The sequence below is a fragment of the Vombatus ursinus genome, unplaced genomic scaffold (genome assembly GCF_900497805.2).
Source record: "Vombatus ursinus unplaced genomic scaffold, bare-nosed wombat genome assembly UNPS02014791.1, whole genome shotgun sequence".
NCBI classification, from domain to species: Eukaryota; Metazoa; Chordata; class Mammalia; order Diprotodontia; family Vombatidae; genus Vombatus; species Vombatus ursinus.
In genome coordinates, this window is record NW_020954569.1 from 45,251,229 (window position 1) to 45,276,634 (window position 25,406).

Below are 25,406 nucleotides of genomic sequence, written 5' to 3' on the forward strand. Positions count from 1 at the left end.
TGCAAATGCAATATATAGGATAAGCAAGGAATAAGTCAATAGAGGGAAGACATTAAAACTAAGAGGAATTAGGAAAGGTTTCATGTAGAAGATGGGGTTTTAACTGGGACTTAAAGGAGGCTAGGGAACCAGGAGACAGAAATGAGGAGGGAAAGCCCCCTAGGCATGGGAGACATACAGGAAAAAACAACTTTAGCCAAGAGATGGAGTGTCTTGTTTGTTGAACAGCAAGGAAGCAGTGTCACAGGACTGAAGAATATGTGGAAGGGGTGTGTGTATAAGGTATTTAAAAAAAAAACCCAGAAAGGTAGGAGGAGAGACTGGGTAATCAAGGCCTTTAAATGCCAAACAGAATTTTATTTATGATCCTGGAGGTGATAGGGAGTCATTGGAGTTTATTGAGTAGGGGACATGACATGGTTGGACCAGCACTTTCAGAAAATCACTTGTGGCTGAAGGGAGGATGGTCTAGAATAAAGAGATTTGTAGCTGGCCAACCAACCAGGAGTCTGCTGGCATACTTTAGATGTGAGAGCCTGTACCTGGGTGGTAGCAGTCTCAGGAGAAAGAAGGGGGAGAGGGTTATATATGAGAGATATTACAAAGATAGATTTGATTGAATTTGGCAATAAATTGGACTGACTTAATTCTTCTGTCTGCTCCTTAACACTTATTCTTGACACAACCCTCTTGATCCCATGAAATTCTCTATCTGATGTATAGTCTTCCTCACATGAAGTAGATGTCATTTAAATAAACGTAACTAGTTAGAAAGAATTGAAATAATCATAACTTAGAAAACTAATCGAATTTTTAAAAAAGTTATTGTTCAAAATACCCTGTTTCCTTCTTTTTTGAAAATTGTTATTTATTTTATTTTTAATTTATGGGGCTCCACTTTGGTGTTTCAGTGATCCAAGGTTCTTTTTTGTTTGTTTGTTTGTTTGTTTGTTTGTTTCCTATAACATGTATATAATATCACCTAATTTGTTTACTGCTTTACAATTTGCAAAGAACTTTGACATTCATCATCTCCTTTGATCCTTAAAGTAACTTTATTCAATAGGTAGGGAAAATAGCATTGTTTTCCCCTCCTACCTTTTTTTTTTAAACAGATAAACAAACTGACATAAAATGGAGGTTGATTTGCCCCAAATCATCCAACTAGTAAATGATAGTTCTGTAATCAAAATGGAGTCTCCTCCATCCTAGATTATGAGATTACCCAGCTTTCCAGTTTTCATCCTTAGAATATATATAACTACACACTTGAAAATAATTACTTATTTTGATGTGCTTCAAGATTAAACTTGCTAATTGATAACAAACATTAATTATGTGCAGGCATTGTGCTTAGTGCTAAGTATATGGAAGCCAAAAGTGAAGCCATACCTGTCCCTCAGGGGCTTGTATTCTATTGGAGGAAACAAAATGTCTGTGTTAAGTACAAAATGTATACCAAGTAAATACATATAAGAGAAACTTAGAAAAATAATAAATCATTAATTGAAGTTATTTGAAGCTGCTGTCTACAAAGTTAGTGGGGTGGCAAACATCCTCAATCTGATACTTAATATTAGAAAATTGACAGAGCTGTAAAAGGGGCAAAAATATCTCAAAAGTATTTACTATAATTTAGTGCATATGAAAGGTGTGGGTTTTTAAAAATAATAGTTTTAGTCTTATTTAGTCTTTAGTCAGCATAAGAAACATTGGGTTTTATCATCTTTGCTTTCTAATACCTGTGTGATCAAGGCTTAGAAAATAGTTACCTTTTCATGCTTTTAGTTCTAGTTTCTCAGATTCAAATAAATTAGCTCAAAGGAAGAATAACACCTTTCTGCATCTTTAGAAAAAGCTATTCTTGTTAATAATGGCTGGTCTTACTTCAGTTGTTCCTGAATCCAGGTGCCTAAGTGATAGCTGACTGTTCACTATTAACAGTTTTATTCAAAAGCTCATCTGCAAACACATTTCTCAAATGGATGGCATTAGCCCTGAAACTTATTACAGTGAGTAGAGTGGCATGTTTGCAGGATTTGCATGTTCCTTCCAACTCAGCCTTATTTCTGAGTATTGAAACTATTGACAGAAAATAAGCTAGACAGAAAATACATGATTTTTAAAAAAAAAAAACTTATTTTTAAAATGATATATTTTCTCACGGATTACATAATAAGAATCCATAATCTCTTCCATGACTATGCATTTGTGCTTTAATTTTTATTAAAATAGAATGTTTCACCTGAAATTGTTGTAAAAATTATTTTTCCCTCATTCTGCCCCTTAATAACCATTCTCTTTAATGATCTGGTTTTTCCCCTTCCATTGTCAAGAATATTCAGATCTATTTTATTGATTTTGTATATGTTATTGTTATTGTTCAATTATTCAGTTGTGTCCAACTCTAAGTGACCCCATGGACAACATGAAGTTTTTTTGGTAAAGACGCTGGAGTCATTTGCCATTTCTTTCTCCAGTGTGTCCCCATTTTTTGTTCAAAGTACCTCATATGAAATGCCAGGCTGGATGAATCAAAAGCTGGAATTAAGTTTGCCAGGAGAAATATCAGCAATCTCAGATATGCAGATAATACCACTCTGATGTCAGAAAGTGAAAAGGAATTAAGAAGCCTCTTGATGCAGGTGAAAGAAGAGAATATAAATAATATAAATATTAGAAATAGAAAATATAAAAGCTAACTTGAAGCTTAACATCCAGAAAACCAAGATCTTGGCAACTGATCTCATTACTTCTTGGCAAATGGAGGGAGAAAAAATGGAAACAATGTCAGATTTTATATTCTTGGGCTCAAAGATTACTACAGATGGTGACTGCAGCAATGAAATTAAAAGATGCTTGCTCCTTGGAAGGAAAGTTGTGGCAAATCTGGACAGCATACTAATAAGCAGAGACATCACCTTACCAACAAAAGTCCATATAATCAAAGCTATGGTTTTTCCAGTAATAATGTATGACTGTGAGAGTTGGATGGTAAGGAAAGCTGAACACTGCAGAATCAATGTTTTTAAATTGTGTTTCTGGAGAAGAGTTCTGAGAGTCCTTTGAATAGCCAGGAGGTCAAATCAGCCAATACTTAAAGAAATTAATTCAGGCTGTTCACTGGAAGGTCAAATACTGAAACTGAAGCTTAAATAGTTGGCCACATAAATGAGAAGAACAAGATTGAAAAAGACCCTGATGTTGGGAAAGATTGAAGACCAAAGGAAAAGGGGACAGCAGAGGATACATGTATAGATAGTATCATGGAAAAAATGAACCTAAACTTGGACAGATTTTGAGAGATAGTGGAGGATAGAAGGGCCTGCTGTGCTGTGGTCTGTGGGGTCACAGAGTCAGAAATGATTGAAAGACTGAACAACAACAACAAGACTTGCCCAGGGTCACATAGTTAATAAGGGTCTGAGGCTGGATTTGAACTCAGATCTTCCTTGTTCCCAGCCAGGTGTACTACCCACTGCATGACCTCGCTGCTGCAATGTTATATATACATATGTTTAATGTTGTTCTTCCTACCCACCTCCTACCCTCGGTAGAAAATAAGCTACTTGAAGGCTGTTTAAAAACTATTTAAGGGGCAGCTAGGTGATGCAGTGGATAGAGCACCTGCCCTGAAATCAGGAGAACCTGAGTTCAAATCCAGCCTCAGACCAAATACTTGACACTTACTAGCTGTGTGACCCTGGGCAAGTCCCCTAACCCCAATTGCCTAAAAATAAATTAAAAAAAAACTAAGTTTTGTCTTTCAATTCCCAGTGCAGGTGTTAGGGTCCACAGTTAAGTGCTTTCTTGTCTGTCTTCAGAAACTTGTCATTTGTCCAACCTTACCTCCTTTAATCAATCTTTAAATTCCTCTTTCTCCCATGATAAGCGTATGAAAGGGTTGTGTTTGTTGTTGTTCAGTAATTTTCGGTCTCATCCAACCCTTTATGACCCCATTTGGGGTTTTATTAGCAAAGATACTGGAGTGGTTTGCCATTTTTCTCCAGGTCTCTTTACAGATAAGAAAACTGAGGCAAACAGGGTTAAATGACTTGCCCAAGGTCACATAGCTAGTAAGTGTCCAAGGCCAGATTTGAACTCAGGAAGATGAGTCTTACTGACTTAGCACTCTATCCACTGTGCCATGTATATGCCCCATGAAAAAAATGTTGTCATTTTCACTAATTCATCTCTTACTTTGATCCATTTAACTATATCACTACTTTCCTGGTTCTTTTGTCAAGGTTTCTAATGATCTTTACCTCCAAAGGACTCTTTTCTATCCTTATGCTATTTGAGTTTTGTTTTACTTTTGTTCCATCCCAAGTGATGTTTTCATGTTCTCTTTAACAAGTTCTTCCTCATTCTTCCCACTGATAGCATCTCATGAAGAGTCCCATTTGTCACTTTGTTGACCCTGGAAGAGGTTTACCTATTCAAAAAATAGACACAACCAACATCTTTCTATAGAATTTCTCTGAGAAGGATTTGGTATCCAAGATCTATAAATGATAGACAGACAGTGTGTGTGTGTGTGTGTGTGTGTGTGTGTGTGTGTGTGTGTGTGTAAAATAGCCATTCCAACAGATAATTGGTGTAAGGATATGAACAAAGAGTTTTCAAAGAAGGAATTGCAAATTATTCAAAACCACATAAAACAATTCTCCAAATTAATAAGAGAAACATATGATTACTATAATGATTTACTACTGTATTTTGTATGTTTTTTCTTTTCACTGATCTGCCTATTTCTTAGCCATTACCAGATAGTTTTGATAATTACTACCTTATAGTATAGTTTAAGATCTGGTACTACTAAATCTCCTTCCCTTACATTGTTTTTCATCAATTCCTTTGATATTCTTGACATTTTGCTCTTCCAAATGAATTTTTTATTATTTTTTCTAACTCAGTAAAATAATTTTTTGGTAATTTAATTGGGATGGCATTGAACAAATAGATTAGTTTGAATAAAAGTGTCATTTTTACTATATTGGCTCTGCCTATATATGAACAATTAATAATTCTTCTTCAATTATTATTTAATTATTTAAATTACTTTATATAAAAAGTATTTTATAATTATGTTCATGTAGTCCTGGGTTTGTTTTGGCAGGTATACTTCCAGGTATTTTATACTGTCAACAGTTATTTTAAATGGGGGTATCTCTTACAGTATCTTCTTGCAGGATTTTTTTGGTGGATATATAGAAATGCTGATGATTTATATGCATTTATTTTATATCCTGCTGCTTTGCTAAAATTACTTCCACTAACTTTTTAGCTGAATCTTTAGGATTTTCCAAGTATATCATCATATCATCTTCAAAAAATATGATTTTATTACCTCCTTGCCTATTTTGATTCCTTCAATTTCTTTTTCTTCTTATTGCTATTGCTAGCATTTCTAATATGATATTGAATAATAGTGGTGACAATGGGCATCCTTGTTTCACTCCTGAGCTTATTTGGAAGGCTTCTAGCTTATCCTTATTATATCTAATTACCATTTCTAGCTAACAGTTCTCAAATCTATCTATCCTGCCTCAAATTCTCTGCATTTTCTAGTTTCACATCTCCAGCTGCCTTTCAGACATCTCAAACCTGGATGTCCAGTAGACCTCTTAAAGTAGGTCCAAAACAGAACACACATGTTTCCCCCTGAACCATCCCCTCATCTTACCTTCTCTATTACTAAAGAAGACAACACCATCCTCCCAGTCCCTCCAGCTCCCAACCTAGGAGTTGTCCTTGACTCTTCACTGTCTCTCACCACCCATATCCAATCTGTTGCCAAAAGCCTATCAAATTTTATTTTTGCCACATCTCTCAAATGCACTCCCTTCTCTCCTCTGACACTGATACACTCTAGTGCGGCCCCTCATCACCTTACTCCTGAACTATTGCAATGTCCTGCTAGTGAGTCTGCCTGCCTCAAGTCTCTTCCTGCTCCAATCTATCCTCCCTTCAGCTACTAAAGCGATTTTTTTTTTACAACATTACCCCTCTACACAATAAATTCCAGTCACTACATGTTGAATCCATAATTAAATACAAAATCCTGTGCTTGGCATTCAAAGGCCTTTTTAACCTACTCTCCTGCTACCTTTTCAGTCTTCTTAAATCTCACTCCCCAACATGTGTGCTTTGATTTTGCAACACTGGTCTCCTTGCTTTTCCATGAACAAAACACTGCAATCTCTTGGCTCTGGGCGTTTTCTCTGGCTGTACCCCATGCCTGGAATATTTGCCCTCTTTTTTCCCATCTACTGATTTTCCTGATTTCTTTTAAGTTCCACCTAAATTCCCATTTTCTAAAGGAAACCTTTTCTAATCCCTTTTAATTGTAGTGCCTTCCCACTGTATATCTATATCTTATTTATCCAGTATATATTATATATGTATGTGTATGTATATATACATACACACATATATACCCATATATATTTATATATACTTGTGTGTATGTGTGTAGTTTTTATCTCCCCCTTTGGATTGTGAGCAGGGACTGTCATTTGCCTCTTTTTCTATCCCCAGCTTAGCACAGTGCTTTGCACATAGTAGGCACTTAATAAATGCTTATTGATTGATTGATTGATAGTTTAGATTAAATATTGTCATATCCAAAACTAAGTTTTACATCTTGATCACTCCTACCTCAGCCAATCCAAAGGTATTCTTAATGGATTTGGCAAACATTAAAATGCTACATGAATGAATGTGAGGTGTTTGTTATTATTAATTTATGTTGTTATTAATTGACTACATAGGCACTGCTAATGTCATCCTTTGAACTTATGAATGAAAGGATCTCTACTTGAGAGGCTTTTGTTGCCCTGGGGTCACAATACCTTGCATATTTCTCAGATTCCCCAATACAAATACCTAAATGGACTTGTAGATCATTTAGAGAACAATTCTAATGATGCTGCCTGGTGGTTTTGAAAGTCCTCTCATAAGTCAATTTCTATAGCCCAGTTTCTTCATCTGTAAAATAGGGTATATATAAATTCAATAACTTACAATTAAGGAGACCTTTGAAAGGACTAAGTAAATGATAGCAATATATCATATATGTCTACATAATCCTTTCATGTGGTTATTTTAAGAAAAAAAAAACCTTTAAAATTGTATGACACAAATTATAATTACATCCTTTAAACTAACTTAAATTAACATTGAATAAGGTTTGCCATTTGCTTCCATGGGCTCTCCTATAAGGTGCTTATAATCACATTTGTACGATTATGACCCCACACTTAACAGTCAGACTTTAGACTGGTTCCCATGGTACCTCAAAGGAAAAACAAAATAGCATGGGAAGTACCATCATGCTCACTGTAACTTGGCACCAGAAGACCACTTCCAAATGATTGAACAAATGTTTGTCCATTGAAAATGGTAGCGATAAGCTGGAGCAGTGAGGTGGTGCAATGATAGAGCACCAACCCTGGAGTCAGGAGGAACTGAGTTCAAATGTGACCTCAGCCACTTGACACTAGCAGTGTGACTCTGAGCAAGTAACTTAACCCCAATTGCCTCACCAAAAAGCCCCCCCCAAAAAAGAAAGAAAAGAAAATGGTAGCAATAATTATTTTCTTTGTCCTTGCTAAACTTTGAAATAATTTAATATTCCATCGTTCTTGTAACTAAAATAGCAATATTCATCATCTTTAATTTGGGCAGTGCTCCCCCCCTCAATGGATTAAAAAAATTCTTGCCACAGACCATCTGGATGTCTTAAAACTTTAAAATATATTTTTTCTCCAAATTATTGTTACCTGGGAACATCTCAATATTAACTTTTTTGAGCACTTATTCTACACATAATGTGCTAGTCACAAAGTATATTATTTCTCCCAAAATATTTTCTAGTCAAGTAATTTTAAAAAAAAATTTCACTAGTTATTTCAGGGACAGAATTGTCTGCTCCTAGAAAGATTAACATATTTTCATATGAAGTTTGAGCCAACAGGTAGAAAAGTTTTAAGAAAAAATTACTTGATGTTAAGTAAAAATGCTTGTGTCAGTAAATTTTTTCCCCTCAGGTACCATAGAACAAGAAACATTGCTAGATCTCCCAAAGTACCCAAAGTAACTTCTACTCATGGAGTGATTTACTCTCTTGATATAGTCCTATTTTAATTATATAGTTATGTATGTTTGTATTCAAGGTGCTAGATACATGAAGTTTATAGGCAATTGCAATTACTTGTCTTTGTTTTCCATGTAATATTGTATTATAATTGTATATTCTTTGGTCTGATATTAGTTTTAAAAGTTACATGACCATATGACATTAAAGCTTGTGTGATCAGAGAATTCCTTATCACCATTGATTTAAACTGATGTTGACTCATGTTTTATATAATAAAATGAAACTAAACACAGGTTCTCTGAATGAGGCTAGTCAAAATCATTTCAGGGTTGTAGTAGATGAAATCAAGAGGATAAGCTAAATGATTCCTGGAGGTCATTGTCAACCTGCCATATTGCTTTTAAGTATCTTATTATTGTTATAATGAAATATTTGTCATAAAATAAATATTAGATGGATTATATTGCAACTAGGTAGTAGATAATCTTTTAAAAAGTTTTTTTTTTTATGAACCTAATTTTTTTGGTAACTGAGCGGACTTCGAAGTAGTAGTACATTAGTACCTAAGAGCAATGCAACATGCTAATTAAGCATAGGTACTTTAGCTGCAAGGCTTTTTTCTTAGGAGCTTCCAATTATTTAAAATTCCTGCATACCTGTTTTTACATTTTAATAAAATAATATTCATTTAATTTTAGCTAATTTATTAAGTCTGTCAACACTTTCAGGTTATGTAAAATGCAGGGCTGTTTCATGCAATTATATTCTATTTAAGATATGCTATAGATACCTATTTTTACTAACCTTTGACTAAAATTTTCCTTTCCTTTCAATTATTAATTATTGGTAGTAATATACAAGACTTCACTAGACTACGAAAGGTATCAGCAACACAAAAAATAAAAGCTAAAAATCTCTGTGTTAAAGGTTACATGGTATAGTGTAAAGAGCACTGGACCTTGGACTGAGTGAGATCTAATTTCAGGTTCTGGGTGTACCACTTACTAGCTATGATGACCTTAGGTAAATCATTTAACTTCTCATATATATCCCCTTTTCTCCACTCATACAACCACTACCCTAACACAGACCCTCATCTCTTTCCTGAACTATTGCAGTAGCCTTCTAATCGGTCCCTCTGCTTCAAGTCTCTTCCCAATCTGCTTTGTTCTCAAATCAGCTGCCAAAGTGATTTTTTGAAAGTATAGGTCTTGCTGTAGTCATCTTCTTCCCCTTGTTCCTCCACAGACACTTAGTAAACTAAAGTAGCTCTCAGTTACCTCCAGAATAAAATACAAAGCTTCTGCTTAGCTTGGAAGGATCTTCACGACCTGGCCCCATCATTTCTTTCTAGTCTTATGTTCAAGTACCCTCCATGCACTCTACAATTTAGCCACAATTGCCAGTAATCCTCATACAATATTCCATGCACTTGCACTGGCTGTCTGCCATACCTGGAATGCTCTCCATCATCATCTTCAACTTGGGCTTCCTTCAAGACTAGTTCAAATCTTGCCTTCTTCAAGTGGCCTTCACAGGACACCCACCACTCTTACTGCCTTCCTTCTGGAATTAGCTTCATATACCCTGCATATTATATATCTTGTATGTACATAGTTATTTGCATATTGTTTCTCCTATTAAAATGTATATTCCTTGAGGTCAATGACTCTTTTTTTTTTTTTGGTATATTCCCAGCACTTAATAGGCAATTGATAAATGCTTACTGACTGACCCAAAAAATTTCCTTATCCCAAAAAGTGGGTATGATAATACTTAGGTTACTCATTTCCAAGGGTTATTATGAATATCAAATGAGATAATGGGTATAAAATGCTTTGTAATTGTAAAGCACTAGAATCACAGAATTTTAGAATTGAAGTAAACTTCAGCAACCATTCAATCCAAAAAAAGAAGTAGAAAACAGAAATAAGAAATTCTCACTGTAACACACCTGACTTTCTGATCATCCAGGCTTTCTTCGAAGACTCCAGTGAAGGTGAACTCAACTCCTTCAAAGACCACCCAATGAACTTTTGAAAAGCTCTAGTTGATCAGTTTTTTCCTGACATCAAGCCTAAATTTCCGCCTTTGTAACTTTCACCCTTTGCACCTGGTGCAGCCCATTAGAGCCAAGAAGATGCAATAATTCCTCAGTATGACTTTCAAATACCTGAAGTTAGCTATTATATCATCATTGCCCCCTCAATTTCTACTCTTCTGTTATGCAAGTTAAATGTCCCCAGGTCTTTCAACCAGTCTTCATATGACATAGATTTTACCCTCAAAGACTCCCTCCTTTGTATGCACTGTCCCTTCTTAAACTAGTACTGATGGAGGAACGCAATAATTCAGAAGTGGTCTGACCACTATAGAAAGCAGGACTATCACTTCGTTATCCTTGTGAACAATGCCTCACAATGAAATCCTTGGTCACTTGGAGAAGCAAACTTCTTCCATGAGTAAGGAGGCAACAGTCCCTCAGTACTCTGCCCTAGTGAGATCACATCTGAAATACTAAGCATTAATACTGCTACACTGTGGAGTGTTAATAAATATGAGTTATTTCTTTAGTTTTGCATGAAGATTTAGAAAGCATCAGAAGGGTTCAATTTATGGATATAATTTTTAGAAGGTAAAAGAGTCTTCTTCCTTGAATCTAGTAGCTATGTCTTGTTTTTGAAGAATGCCTTCAGAATGTTAGATTGTACCGTGGAGTATATTGCTACCTGAGAGCTGGGCACATTGGGAGACATAAACTCCATCATGCCCTAGAGCTGTGAAACAGTAATTTTCTAAGGGATTCCCTAGTGGCTCTAATGCATTTCCCCACGTGTCTTTATAACATAACAGCACTCTCTGTTCAAAGAATTGTATAGCAGCATTATTGTAATTGCAAAAAAAAAAACTTGGAATTAGCCTAAATGTCCAACAGTAGGGGAATGGTTAAAGAAATTAGGCCACAGTAATGTGATAGAATACAATTAAGAGTGATAAGTATAAAGAATATAAGAAAATGCAGATTGATTTTTATAAAATAAGGTCAAATTTTTTTTAAATGCCAAACCAGATAATAGAGTAGATACTCTCTGTGGCCACATAAGGATAATTGAATGGAAATGAATGGACAAAAAATCCTGATAGTGACTAAAAATTAAGACATTTTGTGTACTGAAATTCATTTGTTTAAATATAAATGGCTGCAAAGCAAGTTTAACTGCTTGTATTGATGTTTAAGGTGAAGGTTTGGCATGGTTCCACTTCTGAAATGTTTTGTAGCAATGTGGCATGTTTTTTTTTTAGCATCACTAGGTATGCCTATCTGATTGTCTACCCATAGGCACTAATAACTCTTTCTTGGCAGAAAGGTTCACTCCCTAGACTCTTGAATCCTCCCCTGGTGTGTTCTACCATTGGATCACACTTTGAAAAACAGATGAAATATGCCTGTTTGATAATCAATTCATTTTTCCAATCTTGTTTGTAAATGGCAAATATGATTATATTAATGTGAAATTAATCTACTTATCTATGTATATTTGAGTTGAATTCATATTTTATTTAAAATTTGATTAGCCCCCACCTTATGAGCAGGTGATATTCCAAATGGTCATTTTTAAGTCTATTGTCTGAAATTCAGTAGACATTTTCTCACAGAAACCATGTCATAAGCCATGTTTAAATTCCCAGGCTAGCCCATAAAACTTAATTAACCCATAATGTACCTGAAGTGTTGCATTAGTAATATTTTTTTCAGCTACACTTAACTATCATTTATAACATAGTTTCTGTGGAGAAAAAGCATTTTGATTTCCAACTTTGAATACATCTCTTTCTATTACAGTGGCTTATCTGTCAGCAAGATCAGGGATAGAGATTTCATCCAGGGGATCAAGAGAGGATATTACTGGGTGTCAGCCTGTTAGCTTTCTACATTATTTATCAGAGAAAATATCTGTCATTTAATTACCCCCAAAGTATTTGGAATTGAGGAGTGAAGAGGAGATGGCCAGCTAGGGTGGGGCTCTTGCTCTATAACTTTCTTTTCTTTCTTTTCTTTTTCTTTTCTTTCTTTTCTTATCTGGAGGTCATTTAAAAAAAAATCATGTTGTTTGTAAATCAAGGATTTATCTGAATTGTCCTTTGTTGCTTTGTCATTTTTTAATAACTTATACTCTCTCGTGATTTCAATTATTAATTCTATGCCAATGATTCGTAAAACTGTACCTTCAGTCCTCTCCTCTTACCTGAGCTCTAGATTGTGTTTCCACTAGATTCCACATTTTTTTGGTTGGTATCTGACTATAACCTCAATTTCAACTTGTCCAGAGCAGAACTTATCTCCCTCAGTCAACACCATGCATCTCCTAATTTTCATGGCTGTTAATGGAAGCCTGCTTTCCTGGTCAATTATAATTGAACCCTTGGGAGTTGCATTTAAGTCATTATCTCTTTCTTCATGCCTCCTATTCTTTCAGCTACCAAATCTTGCCAATATTTCCTTTAAAATATCTCTTAAACCTCCCTGGCACTCCATTCCTGATGCCATCACCATTATGTACTCTTGGATTACTGCTTCTCAAGTCTATACTGCTACATAGCGCTTCCAGATCAATCAGTCACAAGCATATATAATGTCTTCTGTGTGACAGGCACTCTGGTAGGCACTAGGGATATGAAGACAAAAAGGAAATGGCCCCTGCCCTCAGAGTAGTAACATTCTCTCAGGGGAGACAATGAATATGCATAGAAGGGTGAGTGTGTTTGTATATGTTTAACTTTATGTATGATTTCTTCAATATAGAAGCTCCAAGTAAGGAGCTCCCTGGAACCATGCCTAGTGACGCCTGGTCTGCAACTTATACTTTTAGAGGGTTTCTTGGGGCACTGGACATACCCACAAACACAAACAGGCAGGACTTGAATCCAGGTCTTGTTGACTCTGAGAAACCAGCTATCTATTCACTTTAAATTTGTTTTACTTGACTATGTATATTTGTTACAAAGGTTTCTTTGTTCTTTTATTTTCCACTTGGGTAGGAGAAAGAGGTGGGAAGGAGGAGAAAAATAAATGCTTGTTAATTGAAAAAATTAATAATAAATAAATCATCCACGGGGGTCCACCCTTTACTCCAACAATAATCGGTGGGTGGGTGTAAAATAGAAGGTATTAGCATCTATGGAATCAGGAAGTACTTCATGTAGGAAGTGGTATTGGAACTGAACTTTGAAGGAAGGAAGTAGGGCTTTCAAGAGGCCAGGGTGAGGAATATATTTATTCCAAGTGTAGGGGACAGTCTGTGTCAAGGCAGGGAGATAGGATATGGAGAGTTGTGTATGAGGGTCAGCTGACTGAAGCACAGAGCTCATGTATGTACAGCATACTGTTTAATAAGGCAGTAGAGGTATTTTGGAATCACATTGTGAAGGACTTAAATCTAGATGTAATAGAGAGTTAGGGCTTATTGAGCAGCAGGATGGTATGGTGAGACCTGTTCTTTGAGAATATCACATCGGCATCTAGGTGAAGGATTGAGGCAGGGAGAGGTGGTGAGGGTCTGAACTGGCATTGTAGCTGTGAGAATGGAGAAGTATTGAAGACATGTGAAGACAGAACTGGCAAGACCTGGCTAATGATGGGTAATATTGGGTAAGGAAGAGTTAGGAGTCAGAAACAATGCTGAGATTGTGAACCTGAGTAACTTGAGGGGTTATATTACCCTCCACAGAAATAGACCTGAGATTTTCCAGTCTATATTATGTTCTGCAGCCAGATCAATCTTCTTGAACATAAATTTCATCATATAACTTCCCTAATTGTTGAGGTTTAGGAGTTAGGGGTGCTGGGCCCCCCAAATAGCGGGTCCTGCCCAAATGATTTCGACTCAAGCTTTCTTTCAGCCAAAGACAAAGTTTGTTAAAGATTTGCCATATTGGCCAGGCTCTGAAGGAATCTGAACATTTGACAAGTGGGCTAGATTGAATCTGAGCATTGCCTAGATTAAGCACTTTAATGGAGACACAAATTAAAACAGACTAACAAAGTAAAGCAGGCGTTTTCATATTCCGCAGCTAGAGAGGGCACGGACCATTTAACATTTGTTCTGTGTTGTGCCTAGCACATTGTACTAAAAATCAATAAAATTTCAAAATAATTATTGATTTTTTTAAAAAATCTGGCTCTGGTATAGGGAACTCCAGGTGAGCAAATCTCCCTCAGTGTAGATGTAGATGTAGATCATCACCTTCTCTGCTGTTTACAGTCTTGGAGAGTTGCCAGGAGCACTGAGAGGCTGAGTGACTTGGCCAGAGTCACACAGCCAGTGTATGTCAAAGGTGGGACTTTTATCCCAGGTCTTTCCTACTCAAAGACAAGGTCTTTATCCACTTTAACACTCTGCCTCTCTGGGTGATTTGTACTTGTCAAATAATACTGCACTGGAGTAGGTTAGACCAAATGTTTAAGACAGTGATTCTCAAACTATTCTTTATCTCTCTCTGGGTCATCTGTTGCCTATCTTATTAGATATTTGGAGCTGGGAGCTTAAGGGATCAGCACCATGGATTTATAGCTCATTCCCCTTAATAAATCCAAGCCAGTTTGGGGTTTACCAGGCAGCTTGTCAGAATAAGGGCTACCCAACTCCTTAGGTTCTGGACACTGTGAATATAGAAACAGAATATGTTCCATTGAGAAATAGCTAAATTAATGTCTTTATTGATAGTTGGTTACTAAAAATGTAGAGGTTTTAAACTTTACGACAAGCAAGTAGAATTTTAGATTCTATGTGTTCCAGGAGAAATACCCAGAAAAAGATGAAAAACCAAAAGCAATAAACGAGATGTTATCTTACTACTAATAACTTGTTGCTTCGCCTCTAATGTTACCTTATCGCTTCTGTACATATCTTCTATATACCTAATTATCTCCATATTTGTCTCCTACATTAGAATGTGAGCTCATTGAAAGCAGGGTCTGTTGTTTTACCTTTCCATTTATTCCCAACACTTAGCATAGCATTTAGTAAACTCTTTTTTTAAAAAAAATTTTTTCTAATTAATTATTTATTTATTTTTAGTTTTCAACATTCACTTCCACAAGATTTTGAGTTCCAAATTTTCTCCCCATCTTGTCCTTCCCCCCTCCCTAAGACAGCATGCATTCTGAATACCTTTCCCCTAATCTGCACCCCCCTTCTCTTATCCCCTTCTCCTTCTATTTTCCTGTAGAGCAGGATAGATTTCTATACCCCATTGCCTGTATATCTTACTTCCCAGTTGCATGTGAAAACAATTTTTAATGTTTGTTTTTAAAACTTTGCATTCTAAGTTTTCTCCCTTCCTCCCTCCCCACCCCCCCTCATTGAAAAGGCAAGCAACTTGATACAGGTTATACTTGTGTAGTCATGCAAAACATGTCCATACTAGTTATGCTGTGGAAAACTAACTATATTTCCCTTTGTCCTATCCACGCTCCATTTATTCTATTTTCTCTTTTGACCCTGTCCCTCCTCAGAAGTGTTTGCTTCTAATTACCCCCTCCCCCAATCTGCCTTCCCCTTTATCATTTCCCCTCCCCTTATCTCCCCCCCCATTTTCCTGTAGGGTAAGATAGATTTCCATACCCAATTGAGTGTGTATGGTATTCCCTCCTTAAGCCAAATACGATTGAGAATAAGATTCACTCATTCCTTCTCACCTTCCCCCACTTACCCTCCACTGTAAAAGCCTTTTCTTGTTTGTTTTATGTGAGATAATTTACCCCATTCTACCTCTCCCTTTTTACTTCTCCCGGTATAATCCTCTCTCACCTCTTAATTTTATTCTCCAGATATCACCCCTTTATCTTCAACTCACCCTGTGCCATCTATCTATACATATAATTTTTTCCCCTCCAACTACCCTAATACTGACAAAGGTCTCATGAGTTACAAATATCTTTCCATGCAAGAATGTAAACAGACCAACCCTAATAAGTCCCTTATGATGTCTCTTTCCTGTTTATCTCTTCTTGCTTCTCTTGAGTCCTGTATTTGAAAGTCAAATTTTCTATTTAGTTCTGGTCTTTTCATCAAGAATGCTTGAAAGTCCTCTATTTCACTGAATGTCCATTTTTTCCCCTAAAGGATTATACTCAGTTTTGCTGGGTAGGTGATTCTTGGAGTAATCCTATCTCCTTTGTCCTCCCGAATATTATATTCCAAGTCCTCTGGTGCCTTAATGTAGAAGCTGCTAACTCTTGTGTTATCCTGATTGTGTTTCCACAATACTTGAATTGTTTCTTTCTGGCTGCTTGTAATATTTTCTCCTTGACCTAGGAACTCTGGAATTTTGTTACAATAGTCCTAGGAGTTTTCCTTTGGGGATCTCTTTTAGGAGGTGATCGTTAGATTCTTTCAATTTCTATTTTACCCTCTGGTTCTAGAATGTCAGGGCAGTTTTTCTTGATAATTTCTTGAAAGATAGATTCTTTTTTTGATCATGGCTTTCAGATAGTCCAATAATTTTTAAATTATCTTTCTTTTCCAGGTCAGTTGTTTTTCCAATGAGATATTTCACATTGTCTTCTATTTTTTCATTCTTTGGTTTTGTTTTACAATGTCTTGATTTCTTATAAAATCACTAGCTTCTAATTGCTCCATTCTAATTTTTTTTCCTCTTTTTTAGGCAATTGGGGTTAAGTGACTTGCCCAGGGTCACACAGCTAGTAAGTGTCAAGTGTTTGGTCTGAGGCCGGATTTGAACTCAGGTCCTCCTGACTTCAGGATCGGTGCTCTATCCACTGTGCCACCTAGCTGCCCCATGCATTCTAATTTTTAAGGAAGTATTTTCTTCAGTGAGTTTTTGGACTTCCTTTTCCATCTGGCCAATTCTGCTTTTTAAGGCATTCTTCTCCTCATTGGCTTTTTGGACCTCTCTTGCCATTTGGATTAGGCTATATTTTTGGGTTTCCTTCAGCAAGCTGTTGACTTAATTTTCATTATTTTCTTGCATCACTCTCATTTCTCTTCCCAGTTTTTCCTCTACTTCTCTTCCTTGCTTCTCAAAATCCCTTTTGAGCTCTTCCATGGTCTGGGACTGATTCATATTTTTCTTGGAGGCTTTGGATGTAGGAGCTTTGACTTTGTTGTCTTCTTCTGGTTGTATGTTTTGATCTTCTCTGTCACCAAAGAAAGATTCTATGGTCTGACTTTTTTTGCACTGTTTGCTCATGATCCCAGCCAATTGCTTGAGTTTTAAACTCTTTGTTAAGGTAGGTGTCTGCTTCCAGTGTGGAGAATGTACTGTCCCAAGCTTCAGGGGTTTTGTGCAGCTGTTGTCAGAGATACTTCTAGGGATCTATAAAATTTCAGTTCTTCCAAGATGCTATGATCAAGGGCGAGATGCTTTACTCCTTTCCTGGCCTGGGCTCTGGTCTATGAGTGACCACAAGCACTGTCTTCTGCCTTGGAACTGTGAGGAGGATTCCCTCTCCATCACCACTACAAGCTCCACCATGCCAGTGCTCCTCCTCACCCCAGGACCACCACCCAGAACTGCGACCCAGATCCAAGCATGGGCAAAGCAAGAGAATCCTGCCTCAGCAACAGCAAAGACATCCCTGCAATCCCTCTCTGATCAGCCACTCAATTCCCCCTCTGTCTGCGGGCCAAGAGCTCAGGAAGTAGCTGCTGTCCTGTTGCTGCACTGGGACTGGGATTGGGACTGGGACCAAGCTTCTCTCTCACCATAGTCACAGACTTTTCCTACTGACTTTCTAAGTTGTCTTTGGCATTTGTGGGATGAGAAGTCTGGAAACCACCACAGCTGCCCGTGATTCAGTCCCCTGAGGCTTGCTCTAGGTTTGCTGAGGCCTGGTCTTTGCCTGGACGCCCACGCTGAACTGCGCTTCTCTCCCAGCCCACACAATAGACCTTTCCAATCAACCATCCAGGTTGTCTTCGGCTGGAAATGTGTTTCACTCTGTCTTTTTGTGGGTTCTGCTGCTTTAGAATTTGTTTGGAGCCATTTTTTATTTGGAGGGATTTGGGGGAGAGCTCAAGGAAGTTACTGCCTTCACTCTGCCATCTTGGCTCCATCCCCTCCAGTAAACTCTTAATAAATGTTTGCTGATTGATTAGACTGACTGTAGAACCCTTATCTTAATCATGTATAACATACAGATAAGTTGACTGTTGTTTTACCCAGGGTTCAGAATCAGCTAGGCTGCTGCCAAAGGGGAAGGAAGACAAATTTAGCCAGGAGAGGCTCTTTATAGGACCAAGTGGGAAAAAGCAGAAATTTTCCTTTACCAGATGTCTATAGTGTCTATAACCCTAAATGTCTATAAGAGGGTGGGGGGAGGGGGAGAACCTGTGGCCTTGAGGCCCTTGGGTGTGGCCTTTTGAAATCCTTTTATTAAGGGGCTTTGTTCTTTGAAGTTTGGATTCAGTCTAAGGGCTGCACTTGAGGACCTAGAGGGGCCATATGTGGCCTTGTGGCCACAGGTTCCCCACTCCTGGATAGTTTCTATAACACACTGGCTGTCATTGAGTGGCCAACATATGTCCCAGCCCAAGCCTCATTTGGTCATTGTTTGAGCTCTGATGGTTCAGAGTGGTTCTAAATAGCAATTGTTTCTGTTTTAGCCAGAAACCCTCCCAGATTGATGTTTTTTTTTGACTAGGCAAAAGAGGTCATTCTTTGCCTCATTTCTCACCTAGCCTTAATCACTGAATGGACATTGCCTCAGTCAAGCTAAGACCTGGGAAAGACCTTGGCTTAAAAAGATCTCCCACTGTACCCAGTTCCATTCCCACTCTTCCTGACCTATATCTTGCCACTAGACCCAGATGGCTCAAGATGACAGATTGAGGCTGGTGACTTTGCACAGCCCTGCCTCACTTAAATCCAAGTCACTTGCAAGTCATGACATCCCCTTCCTGGTGTCATGGTCTTCTTTGAGAATGAGGGACAAACAACAATAACTCTAGAGAGAATGGAGGACAGAGGGGGAAAGGAACATGAAATCTCTATGGATCTCTATTTGAGCTTTTCATTTGGGTCAGCCAAATAAATTGTGGAATTTTTTTATTTAACACTGTCTAGATATCCCAAGAATAACTTTCAAATACAACAATTTCTGCTGACACTGTTTTAGCTAATTATAGTTTTCAGATTCATTTGTTTTCATTCGTAGTTTCCATTTCCTTTGTATGTAGCCCATGCTACTTTATCTTCAGAATATCTATGAAAGACGTTTTCTTTCTCATTCCAGAAATATACACCAGTAACTTCCTACAGTTTAGACCCAGAATGTTTGTGACTTGCCCAATGTCATAAAGTTCACAAATGTTAGAAAAGTTTGAACCTAGGTTTTAGGAGTAGGCTTTTTCCACTGTAGCACCTCATTTTTCATCTCCGCAGGTATCCGGTTTGATTTACTCAATTTTAAGTCAATTGAGAGATTAGGAAGAACTTGGCAGTAACACTCAATTCTTCTCTTTACATATCTAAAATTACAGATAAATATTGCATTGTCAAATTTTAAAAGATATTTTAATAACTTCTGTAAGTACTGCTTTTAGATGATTTCTTCAGAATTTTAAGTTTATATGACACTTAAAAGATTGCAGAGATCTTTATATTATCTTTTTTTTTCAATAACTGTGAGCAGAGGCTCAGTCCAATGTTACTGTAACCCTGCCTCTCCCTGTAAACTTTGGTAATACATATTTTTTAAATATAAGGGATACAATAACTTTCTGTTTTTAGGAAACTATAATCATTCAAAAACTATGCTCTGGGTTGTCTTCTTTTTGCTTTCCTTATGCTAAAATGCCTGAGTTCCTTAATCCCATCCTGTCTCTGCCCTGGATTTAGCTTCCGTCTTTCCATATCCTTGTTTTGATGGAATTTCCCTTTTCACCCTGTGTGGTTCCTCCTTCTAGTCACGTTCAGCTGACCCTTAGCTTCCTCTATCTATTTAGAGCTGAAGGCTAAGCTTTGATTTTTAATTTTTCATGTGCCTTTATTTTTCATAAAGAGTTATCTGTGTTTCTAACAAGACTTTTCCTACCAGTTCTACTCTCTGATTTTTCCAGAGCTCTTTACGTTATTTCTCAACCTGTTTCTACTCATGGCATTATGGCAAAATGAATTACACTGTAAGTAACTATAAGAGGAAAGAGTCTCCCAGTTTTCTGTTCTGGCTTTTAAAACCTTCAAACTTCCACAGCATAATTATTTTTAATGATTTCTCAAGTAACTACTTATTATGGTCTTTTTTCACTTATTCCCTATAAATGTCTTCTTTCTCCATTGGCAACAGTCTAGCTGATTCTGAACCCATATAAATGACTTTTTGGGAAAAGTTAAGGGAGAAGAGGGCTAATTTTCTGAGACAGTGCAGCAGCTTTGATGTGTAAAACTACCTTGCTAGATCAGATCATGTGAAAGCAGCTTTTGTGTCAAGTCTACCAGTTATAGTGCTATTTATTGTGAGTCAGCGTTCAGGGCAAAGAGTATAAATTAAATTAGTGGGAGAAAAACACCAATATCTTGTTTCTAAAATTATGTATGTCAAAGATATTTTAGTTAGAAGTCAAGGGGGTAGGAGTTTAGAAGTAAAAAGATTAATGTTCAGAAGACATGTTTCAAATGAACATGCTTCTTAATTGAGATTTATGCAGTATTTCACATCTTCCTTAGACTGTTGAAAAGTGACATTCTTGAGCTAGAAAGAATGTTATCTCATACAGCAAATTTCTTCTACCTCTGTTTTGTTTATATAAATAAATTGTTATAAATGGAAATACTAATTAAGACATTATGATATTAATTACATGGGGTTTTTTTTGTCTTTCCAGATTGCCTTCATGACTTTGACCCTGTTTCCAATCCGACTTTTGTTTGCTGCATTTATGATGTTATTGGCTTGGCCATTTGCATTTGTTGCTTCACTGGGATCTGCTGAGAAAGAACTTGAAAAGCCCCTGGCTTTATGGAGAAAGTGAGTAACTGAATGTGTTGAAAAGCATGAATGTGTATGTATATTTGTGTGAATAAGTACTGAAGAGATAAAGTGTTAATATTTCAAGACATTAAGTGGTTTAGTTTCGTGGATAGAACACTGGACCTGGAGTCAGGAAAACAACCTAAGTACAGAGGAATTCAAACTCTTCCTCAGCTACTTACCAGCTGGTCAATGTTAGGCAAGTCACTTAACCTTTTTCATCTCAGTTTCTTTATCTATAAAATAGGAATAACCATAGTATCTATCTTACAGGGTCCTAGGGGTTAAGTGAGATAGCAAATATCTCAAACCTTAAATCACTAAATGAATGCTAGTTATTAGTAGAGTAGTTTTAAGAAATGAACATTGATCATAACAAATTTATTAAGTCACAGAGGGATTTTGGTCTGAGTCAATGGAACGAATACCCATATATCACAAAACCAGAGAAAATCAGAGAAACTGAAAGAACACATTTTTTCTCTAACAATATTCTAACATTAATTATATTCCCTTCCAAATCAATTTCCCTATTCTGGTCAACAGTACTAACATTTTTTTCCTCTCATAAGGTTGGAATCCATGTTGATTCTTCCATCTCCTTAATTTGATCCTCACAGCAAGTCAATCACAAAGTCCTATGGTGTTTTTTATTTTTTTAATCTCCTTTTGGATCCATCGCTTCTTTTGTATGTTTTGATGCCAAAACCTTGATCTAAGACCTCATTAACTAGACTATTCTAATGCTTCTAAGTAGTCTTTCTGTTCCCCAAGTTCATTCTGTTCACTTCCACCAGATTAAACTTCTTTAAAAACCTCCTTTGTCATGATACATATTTTTGAATAAACCTTTAGCAAGTCCCCTCATGGACAAGACAAAGAACTGTGTACTAGATGATAGTATAGTTAGGTGGATTTGGAATTGATTGAAAAGTTAGACAAAAAAATTCATTAGTGGATTGTTCTCAATTTGAAGGGATGCCTTTAATAGTTTTCCACATTTCTTCTGTCCTTAACCCTGTTGTGTTCAACATTTTTATCCATTGTTTGCATGGAGTATAGAAGACATATTTATCAAATTTGTGGGTCAAAGGAAACTGGGAGGGATAGCTAATATAGCAGGTGATAAAGAATAGATCCAAAAAGATTTCAAAAGGCTGAAATTAACTTGAAATGTAATTGGGATAACAAAGTTCAATACTTGGGTTTTAAAAAAATGGCTTCCCAAGTAAAAAAAAGGGGGCTGGGGGGAGTTGTGACTAGAAATGAATTCATGTAAAAAAGGCCAGAGGTTTCTAGTGGACTACAAGCTCATTATGATTTAGCAGTGTAATATGACGGCCAAAAAAAGCTAATTTTGATTTTAGGCTGTATGAGCACAGTGCCTTGTATATAGTAGGCATTTAATAAATGTTTACTGAATTAATAGGTACATGTTTTCAAGAGTGAAGAAAGTGATGTTCCCTATATCTTCTACCCTTCTCAGAATATATCTGGAGTTTTATATCAAGTTCTAGTTAAAACCTTTTAGGAGGACCATTAACAAGTTATAACACACACAGAGCAAGCATGACCAGAATGACCAGAATGTTAACAAGACTGGAGACCATATGAAGATCAAGTAAAGAAACTGGGATTTTTTTGGCCTAGAAAAAAGATAGGGACCTAATAGCTGTGATCACATATTTGAAAAGTTGGCATGTGTAAGAAGAATTAGAATTGTTCTTTTAGACCCAAGAGGAAAGAACTAAGGTGGAAGTTATAAGAAGGTAGATTTTGCCTCAATATGACATCAAGACACACCAGCACTGGAGTCAGGAGGCCCTGAGTTCAAATTTGGCTTCAGACATTTACTAGCTATGTGACCCTGGGCAAATAACTTAACCTCAATTGCCTGTCCCCCAAAAAATATAACATCAGACTTTCTAACAGAGCTATGTAAAAATGGAATGTGATCCCTTCATGGGGATCTCTGTCTTTGAGTGGGGTTTAAAGCAGAGATTAGATAATTATGTGTTATTCATGATGTGTTATGGGCTGAACAAAATAACCTTTCAGGTCTCTCATTTTATGGACCATGCTATAGAGAATCCTGGCAACATAATAGGTGTAATAAATATTAATTGATTAATTGTTAGGGCCTTCCCTCTGAAATTATCTTTAATTTAACCTGTACACATCTTGTTTGTGTATTGTTATTTCATGTGGTCTCCCCCATTAGATTGTGAATTCCCTGAATACAGGACTTTTTTTTGCCTTTCTTTGTATTCCCAACACTTTGAGTGAAGCCTAGTACATATTAAGCTTCTAATAGTTGTTTGTTGACTTTACTTGGGAAGACAAACTAATTTATGTGGAATGATTACAAGATGATTAAGTAAACCTTGAGCCTGATTACCAGTGTAATAGATGTTCTGATAAAGAGATTAAGCAGACTTGAAGTAATTGAGAAATAGCCCATGGAGGAGGCAGAACTTGGTAAAGGTCATAGAATAGTAAATTTAGTGCTGAGGTCTTATTCTAGTTCCCTCATTTTACAGATGAGAAAACTGAGACCCAGAGAAGTTAAATGAGCTGTACAATATCACACAGGTAGCAGATGATTATAAGCAGGTTCACTCTTTACCCTGTATCACTTCGCTTCCTTTGATCATAGATTTAGAACTGCAAGGGACCTTAGAAATGTCTAGTTCGTGTGCCCAAAGGGCTATAAAACTGTGCATGTCCTTTGATCCAGCAAAGAAAATTTAATTGGCAAAAATGTACATTCATGTGAACCATTATTTCAGCCAATCGAGATCTTTTTGTATCCTCGTTTAGCAAAATACCCTTCTCTTGAACCTCCTGTTCTATACAAATTTGATAAATGTACCATCTGTGTCTAGAAGTCATTAGTGAAAATGTTAAACAGAAAAGCATGCTTACCTATAAATAGGTTTCTATTCATTAAGTTATCAGCATAAACTATGAAGTCTGAAATAGCTACAATTTTAAATAAGAAACCCAAAGGGCTTTTAGGCAGGTTGTTTTAAGTTAGGGACAAAGAAGCATTCTATTTTCTGAGAAAACCTAGGCATCTGGAAGGGATTCCACAATGGTACCAGTGAAGTCACAATTGGGCCACTGAGCTAACTTTGAACCGTAGAGAGCTCTAGAATTGAAAGAAGACTTAGAAATAATCTCAGACTAATAACCTCGTATCCAATGAAGGAATTCCTTCCGTTACCTACTAGCTGACAGGCCTGTTCTTAAATATACCCAGTGATAGGGAAGTCACTGTCTCATATAGCAGTTTATTCCATTTTTAGACTTCTTTAAATTATTTAACACTTCTTTCAAGCCATACAAAAATCTTCCTATCAATTGGCTTCCACCTGGTCCTAGTTCTGCCATCTCCTGGGGTATCATGCCCTTACTTGAGGGTGTTCTGCACAAAGGAAGGTAAATTTTGAACTTAACTGGTTACCTTGGGGTTTACTGGCAGATTTCCTTCTCAAAGACCAAGCCTTAATTAAACCCAATTCACTCTGGAGCTGGACAGCAATAGGTCTCTGCCCAAGCACCACTTCATGGTTATTTTTTTTGGCCCTCCTGCCTCAGAGTGAGTGTAAATAGTAACTGTTACTCTTTTGGCCAGCAACCCTGAGTGTCTTCCCCTCCCAGTTTGATTTTTTTTTTTTTTTAATTAAAGGGGACAAACCTTGACTCACTTCTTAAAGAGGCCTATTCACTGAATGGGCATTCCCTCACTCAAAGTGAGAACTTGAAAAGACCTTAGCTTAAAAAGGCCAAGGTCTCCCACTGCATCCTGGGTCACCTCCAATAGTCCTGATTCTTATCTGGCCAGTGGACCCAGACGGCTCTGGAGGAGAAAGTGAGGCTGATAACTTTTTTTAAATTTTTTTTTAATTAATTTATTTTGATTTATCAACAATCACTTCCATATGCTTTTGAATTTAAAATTTTTCTCCCCCTTCCTCCCCACCACCCTCCTCAAGACAGCACACAATCTGATATAAACTATTCATGTATATTCCTATTAAACATATTTTCATATTAGTGATGTTGTAAGTAAGAATTAGAACCAATAGGAGGAATCACCAGAAAGAGGAAACAAAACTCAACAGAAGACAAAAAAATACCAAATAGTATGCTTCGATCTGTATTCAAACTCCATAGTGCTTTCTTTGGATGTGGATAGCATATTCCATCACGAGGTCTTTGGAGATGTCTTAGATCCTTGGAAGCTTATCAATATTAGTCATTGTACAACATGGCTGTTATTGTGTACAATGTTCTCTTGGTTCTGCT

General features: G+C 36.8%; 1 protein-coding gene across 1 annotated transcript in view; it reads left to right on the top strand.

The window, feature by feature from the left end:
* The window catches only part of LPCAT1 (lysophosphatidylcholine acyltransferase 1), a 152,216-nt gene that overhangs the window by 41,983 nt on the left and 84,827 nt on the right, over positions 1 to 25,406 (top strand). The window contains exon 2 of the mRNA XM_027868845.1: positions 20,950 to 21,092. Within this exon, the coding sequence (XP_027724646.1) occupies positions 20,950 to 21,092 (143 nt within the window). The remainder of the gene's footprint in view (positions 1 to 20,949; positions 21,093 to 25,406) is intronic.